Source organism: Balaenoptera acutorostrata, chromosome 16 (genome assembly GCF_949987535.1).
Source record: "Balaenoptera acutorostrata chromosome 16, mBalAcu1.1, whole genome shotgun sequence".
NCBI classification, from domain to species: domain Eukaryota; kingdom Metazoa; phylum Chordata; class Mammalia; order Artiodactyla; family Balaenopteridae; genus Balaenoptera; species Balaenoptera acutorostrata.
The window spans coordinates 61,442,654-61,449,876 of NC_080079.1; the positions used below are offsets into that span (position 1 = coordinate 61,442,654).

Genomic DNA, 7,223 nt, shown 5'->3' on the forward strand with positions numbered 1-7,223 from the left:
AGTTATAAAAAGAACAAGAACAGTGTAGAACTAAACGTTTTGAATGAATTCAGTATTCTTCCTGAATACAGTCTAACTAAATCTACACAGAAGGCAGATGGGGAATTTGGTCAGTAGCGTTCTCCTAGTTACCAGTCTCCTGAACTGTCTCCTGAACTGGGCCCCTGAAGACTGAGGAAGACTTTGAGCAGCTGAAGTGCGCTGAAGTGCTCTAATCAGATAAGGAACCCAATCCCCACTCAGACCCACAGTTGCCTACCAGCCTCCTAACTACCCTGGAACACACTAGTTACACAGCTCAGTGGGGAAGCCGTATAAAATTTTTCCAAACTTGTTCCTCACAGGCAGCAGCAGTCTGCGTCACCCACCCAGGGTGGGAAAGAAAAGTGTGGTATTAGCCAGCGCAGTGTTAGGAGACTGATCACAGCACCTCTTTTCCCCTTTCAGAAGTGGACTCCGCCTCCTCCAGGAATCACCTCAGTTATTAGTCACAGCTGTGGGCTACAGGGGTCTGCAGAGCCACTTCGCCATCTAGGAAAGTTGTGGCTCGGGGAGGAGACGCCCCGTTCTTTTCTCCGGCAGGGGCCGCAGATCCCAGATTCCACAGGCCTCTCCCAGCAGCTCCATCTTGCTTCCTGCCAGGAGGAGGGGCCGACGAGGAGGGCCCCCGAGTCTGGAAAGGCCCCAGTGGGAGGAAGCCGTTTGACAGCAGGTAAAGCCAGGTGGAAATCTCCACGGGAGTTGGAGGGGGAGGAGGGGGAGGAAAGGCAATAGGGTTAAGCGAAAGGGGAAAAGGGATTCGTAGTCATGAATTACTGCATAAAGAGATCACCCGGTGTTTGTGGGTGCCAGAAGTGTGAGCAGAAGTAGAATGCCCGGGAAAGGAGGAGACAGGGACGAGTGGCCACTAAGACAAGTGGACAGAAGGGTCGGACGCGGGGAGCTCTGGGGAGGGCTCAGAGGTGGGTGAGGCGGGTTTCAAGGTGAGGGGCAGAAGTATTAGAAAGGAGAACAACGTGGCTCAAATAAGAATCCCTGGAAGGAAAGGCAGGGAATCAGCAGAGGAGCCCGCCAGCCCAGAGGCCAGACTGGGGAGGCCTAAAAAGGAGCTGAAAGCAAGGCTGTCAACGGGAGGGGCGACAGCCTGCTGAGGCAAAGGGGCTATCAGATATCCTAACGCCTATCATTTATTGAGCGCTTACTATGGGTCATAAGCTGCGCTAGCCACTTTATAAATACCACCTCGCTGAATCTTCACAACAAACCCGCAAGGCAGGCATTATTATGATTGCCCCCATTTTATAGATGAGGAAACTGAAACCCAGAGAGGCTCGGGGGCTTGCTCAAGGTCACAACGCGGGGGCGTCAGGATTCAAACCCGAGGCGGTCTGGCTCCCGAGCCCACCGGCAAAGCCACAGGCAGCGCAGGGGAGCCGCGAGGCGAGCCGGAACCCCAGGGACGTCTCCCGCCCCCGTTCCCCATCCCAGGCCCAGCGCGCTCACCCGAACGAGGTTACTGACGGCCGCCTGCACGGCGGCCACAGGCGCAGTGAGGTCAGGGATGGCTTTGCCGTCCACTTCGCCTTCCTCGTGCATGATCACCAGGTGCGAGATCTGCTGCGCCACCGGCTCCAGAATGCTCTCAATCGTGCGCGTATGAAACACCGGCATCGCGGCGGCGAGCGGGGCGGCGAACCGCGGGCTACAGAGAACTGAGAACGGCGGGGCCGGGAATCCGCGGAGAGACGGACTCTGAGCAGCGACTACGGAGTCCGGGCTTCCCTCGGCGTAACCAGCCTCGCGGGCGCCCCGCCCCCTCTCGTCGCCGCGCCCAATGGCAGCGCCGCTCAGACCCGGGCCTCCACTCCTATTGGCCCCTCTTTGAGATGCTCCGCCCACGCAACCGCGCCGCCAAGGCCCCGCCCCGCCCCCATTCCCAAGGGAGGGGCCTGGGAGTGGGGCTGAGCCACGGGTTTTGCGACCGGATTCCCGAGCCCTAACGCCGGGCGCTCCTTATAAGGGCATGGTGGGAAAGGAGCGTGCGGCTGGAGTCGGGGCCCCGCCCCCCAGGGCCGCCTCCCGTGTTGGCTCTGCAGAGCTCCGCCCCTCTGCAGAATCACCTCAGCGGGGCGGGGTCTCCTCACCTCAGACGGCGCTGGAGTCTGAAGAGACCGGGGAGCTGTAAGTCTTCACCCTGCTCCCCAACTTTTCCCTTCACACGACGCCCTCAAAATACACTTTCCATTTCCTCTCAGTAAAACATTCAAACACAGAAGTGCACAGAGAAAGCATAAGCGTCCCATTCATTCACACACACACTCCACCCACTCCCGAGCTCAGAGATATTCACAGTTTAAAGTTTGGTGTTCAGGCTTCTAGACCTTTATCTACTCATTATCTTGTACATATATATTTTCTAAGTAAATGGGATTAATCATTTTCCTGGAACTTGATATTTTTTCCCCTTAATTAAAATCCCCTGGTGGTCTCACTCCTGGTAAATATAGGTCCAGGTCTACCTCATTCTTTTTAATGGCTGCATGGTACGCCATTGCCTGAAATCGAACAGTTTCCTAGTTATGGACATTTAGGTTGGTTTCTGTTTTTTGCTATTCAACAATTCTGCATGAACATCATTGTACTTGCTTCTGTATTGTACACATGTGTATTTATCGAGGACCTAGAAATGAAGTGAAAATGCAAAACTATGTACATTTTACATTTTGATAGATAAGGCCAAATTGCCTATTCCTCTCACAGCATGCTTTGTAGAAGACATCTTCTAAATGTCTTCCTCACCTCAAAATCTCTTTTGCCTAAGCTTCCCCATTCCAAGAGGAAACAGTTTCGCTGATACCTCCAAGCTGAAGATGCTCAAGTCAAATGCAAATATTTCTCAAGCACCCATGTTTTGCAAGAGACTAAACTAGTGTGTGTTGCCCTGTGCAATTCTTGAAATTATTTTTGCCTAGTGGTATATATCCCCTGTTTCTGCTGTGTGTGTTACCACGTCCTGTACTTTTCCTTCTCATAATACTTCCACTTTTTTGTTACTGCTTTCATGTCCTTAGAGGCAATGGATTTCTTTCTCTCTCTATTTTAAGCTAACGTTTATTTGGTACTTTCTAAATTCTAAGAAACTTTAAATTTGGTACTTTGTAATTTCTAAGATCACACATAGGACGAGCTACTCAATTTGTGGGACCCAGTGCAAAATAAAAATGTGGATCAAAAAGCGGAAAAAAGTGCTGTTAAAGATACTAAAATGTAAAGCTTACTCCTTTCTTTGGTGTTCTGTCTCTCAACCTGTCATAGTATTTTTTATTTGCTATCTCATGTCACACTCCTGGGCAGGGAGATACCTTTGGGATAAATACAGATCCCCCCATAGGAAATTGGGAGCCCATGCAACCCACTGGCTGCCTGAAGCCCCCTCCTGCTAGCCGCTGGACTGACATACTATTCCCAGCAAGGGACAGGAGGCCAAACCAGGCATCTCCCCTTACCACAGGCCTGCCTCCCCAGCCCACAGCAAATGGGTGACCTCCAAAGGTATTACAACCTCCACACTGAGACTCTCTCAATAACTGGGCAAAGGAAGGCAAGAGACTCACCCCCCACCAAGTCAAGCGCAAAAAAATGCAGTGGCATTGATACCTTGGGTTGAGAATGACCACCTTCTTGCCTAACCCCTAGATACTATCGGTGGCACACACAGAGCCCTGCCCAAGGTAGAGTAGAGGGTAGAAGTAGTCACTGAACAAGGGCAGGGGAGGCTGGGTGAGGTCAGGGGGCCAGAGGTTGGGAGAGCAAGCAGCTGAAAACCCATCCAAGAGAGGTGGTAGAAGGGAGGACCATGTAGAAGCTGAGGTTCCAAGCCCCCAGTGCCTGTTCCAATTGTCCCATTGGACTTCCCTTCTAAAATACAAACTCAAAGATAAAATTATTAAGAATAAAGACAATGATTGCAGAGCATTTGACCCCAAATGTGAAGTTCTGAGTGCAGGGTCCTGTGTAACTACACTGATTCGCACCCATGAACCTGACCCTAGTTACATAGCTGGTAACGTAGGTCTGACCATGACTGACTTAATTACTAAACAGTTCCCTAGGAACTTCCATTCCTTATGGAGTTTCTTATCAAATCTATTAAAATTTTTCTCGGGGCTTCCCTGGTGGCGCAGTGGTTGAGAGTCTGCCTGCTAGTGCAGGGGACACGGGTTCGAGCCCTGGCCTGGGAAGATCCCACATGCCGCGGAGCGGCTGGGCCCGTGAGCCACAACTGCTGAGCCTGCGCGTCTGGAGCCTGTGCTCCGCGGCGAGAGAGGCCGCGGCGGTGAGAGGCCCGCGCATCGCGATGAAGAGTGGCCCCCGCTTGCCACAACTGGAGAAAGCCCTCGCACAGAAACGAAGACCCAACACAGCCAAAATCAATCAATCAATCAATCAATCAAAAAAAAAAAAAAACATACGCATCTGATTCAAGATCCTCATTAAAAAAAAAAAAAAGAAAAAAAAAGAAGAAAAAAAAAAAAGAAGCCATAAGGAAGTTGAGATTTAAATTACGTAAGAAGAGCTTAACCACAATAATTGCTTTCTTGGGGAGCTAGTAGACTGTGGTAATTAAAGGGAATAAGCTGTGAAAAAAAAAAAAAAAAAAAAAAAAAAAAAAATTTTTCTCTAGTCCTACCATAGCTACCAAAGCTCTTTTCTCTGTTCACTATTTCACATTAGTAATAATAATATTTGGGTGATGGAACTGTATACGATTTGTTTTCTATAATCGTCACGCTGCCTCCACTTTGCTGATTGTATACTTATGTGCTGTTTAACATGTTCTCTGTCCTGTGAATTTCCTGCAAGTTGGCAGCGAGATTCAGAGGCTCGATCATGTAGTTGTCAACTGTAACATATGATCCCTGCCTACAATCTTGTAATCCAGGCTCCTCCTGACTGGCCATATTAACCTCCCTAAAATACCATATTGCATATCGAGTCCATGTGTTCCCCTCCATCCACATCCATATCCACTTCTGTCCCCTTCCTCCCCCACAATTCACATGCACCCTCTAAAATCTTCCATGGCACCTGTTAACACATTTTAATACATTTTAATGTCAATACCTCCACAGACTGGGCTCAGACCGACATTACTGCCTTCTGCTTTCCCATCCAGACCCACAGTCAGGTGGGTTACACAATGCAAAGAGCACAAACTCGGAAGTCATCCAGAGCTCAAGCCGTAATCCCAGCTTTACAACTTGATTGGGATAGAACTCTGGTGAGTGGCTTTTCTTCTCTCTGCCTCAATATCTTTCTTTGTAAAAGTGAAATGATACCACCCTCACAGAGCTGATATACGGACTGGTGAATGAATTTGTGTAAACACCAAGGAGACCTCAGTAAAAGGAAGCTATTATTATTATTGGAGCAGTCACAAACAGACATATTCTAATATCCAAAAATCTGTGGTGGAGTTTCACTTTTGAGTTTTGCCTGCATTTCTTTCCCACCTAGAAAGTTCTCTCTACTTGTCTATGTCTTATCTACTCTGGTAGGTAAAATTCTAAGATGTCCCCCTAGATTTACGGCCCCTGGTCTAATCCCCAGGACTATGACTATAATAGATTTTACTCCCATGATTAGATGACGTTATATAGTACAGTTGAATTTAAGATAGGGAGGTTATCGAGCAGCCCTCGCCTAATTGCATTAGCCCCCTTAAAGCAGAGAATTTTCTCCAGCTGGTCACAGAAGAGGAAATTAAAAATTAGAAGCACAAGAAGGATTTGACAAGCTATTGCTGGATTAAAGATGCAAGAAGCCACATATCAAGGAATGCAGGCAGCTTCTAGGAGCTAGGCCTGGCCCTGGCTGACAGACAGCAGGAAAACATGGACCTCATTCCCACAGCCGCAAGGAACTGAATTCTGCCAACAAGAAGAATGATCTTGGTAACAGATTCGCCCCAAAGCTTCCAGATGAGAACTCAGTCCAGTTGGCACCTTGATTACAGCCTTGTGATACTGAGCAGAGAACCCAGCCTCACCACACAGGACTTCTGACGTATACAATTTTGAGATAATAAATGGGCGTTGTGGGCTTCCCTGGTGGCACAGTGGTTAAGAATCCGCCTGCCAATTCAGGGGACATGGGTTCGAGCCCTGGACCGGGAAGATCCCACATGCCGCAGAGCAACTAAGCCCATGTGCCACAACTACTGAGTCTGCGCTCTAGAGCCTACGAGCCACAACTACTGAGCCCACATGCCACAACTACTGAAGCCCGTGCACCTAGAGCCCGTGCTCTGCAACAAGAGAAGCCACCGCAATGAGAAGACTGAGCACCACAACGAAGAGTAGCCCCCGCTCGCCACAACTAGAGAAAGCCTGCGCGCAGCAACGAAGACCCAATGCAGCCAAAAATAAATAAATAAATTGATATAAAAAATAAAAAAATAAATGGGCGTTGTGAGGTAATTTGTTACATAGCAATAGAATAACTAATGCACCTATCTTCAAGGCCCACTTCTAGTTCTTTCTCTATGACTTCCCACTGCAAAGCCCTGGCATGAGCTCTTTATACAATCCTTTCTGCTTCATAGCACTTATCACAATTTTCCATTTATTAGATGACCATTTTACATTTCTCTCACATCTCTCTATGACAGAGGCTGCTAGATGTCCCCAATATCTGTTCTGCTCTTCCTCTATAATAACAGAACCCCAGATTTATAGCTGGGCACTTAGCCACACGGTTTCAAATTGACACTTGGCAAGTTACAAAGCTTCGGTACTCTCATCTCTAAAATGGGGGTAATAATGTTTTCAATCTTACTGAATACAAAGGATTAGCACATGATAAGCACTCAAAAAATGTTACCAGAGAGAGAGAGGTCAATTCATAACCTGCACTAGACTAAGAACCATCATGAAAGTAAGTCAAAAATAATGTGGTGAAGATCATGTGATCAAGTTCCAAGCAAGAGGAGCTCACCATGGGCCTGAGGGTAAGAAAGAGTTTATGGGATAGTGGAATTAAATCTGGCCTCAAAGGAAGAATAATGTTTGGTTAGGCAGGCAAGGCGGCAGACATTCCAGAATGAGCAAGACCTGGAGGGAAGCATGTTCGGGAGAGTGATTAAATTAGTCAGACGGAAGTGAATGTTCATACAACTCAAAGATAAAGGTGAAAAGGTAAATTTCCACAAGATTATAATCTAC

At 48.1% G+C, this 7,223-nt stretch overlaps 1 protein-coding gene and 1 long non-coding RNA gene across 3 annotated transcripts in view; one reads left to right on the forward strand and one right to left on the reverse strand.

Moving 5' to 3' along the window:
- Nucleotides 1-1,671, reverse strand: part of VCL (vinculin) — a 101,311-nt gene extending 99,640 nt beyond the window's left edge. For both annotated transcript variants that reach the window (XM_057531177.1, XM_057531178.1), the window contains exon 1: nt 1,504-1,671. In XM_057531177.1, the coding sequence (XP_057387160.1) occupies nt 1,504-1,671 (168 nt within the window). The remainder of the gene's footprint in view (nt 1-1,503) is intronic.
- LOC130705054 (uncharacterized) lies at nt 423-6,408 on the forward strand. The gene is made up of 3 exons (XR_009005686.1): nt 423-712; nt 1,306-2,181; nt 5,133-6,408. It is a non-coding gene; the product is annotated as an uncharacterized LOC130705054 (long non-coding RNA).
- The last annotated feature ends 815 nt before the right edge of the window (nt 6,409-7,223 follow it).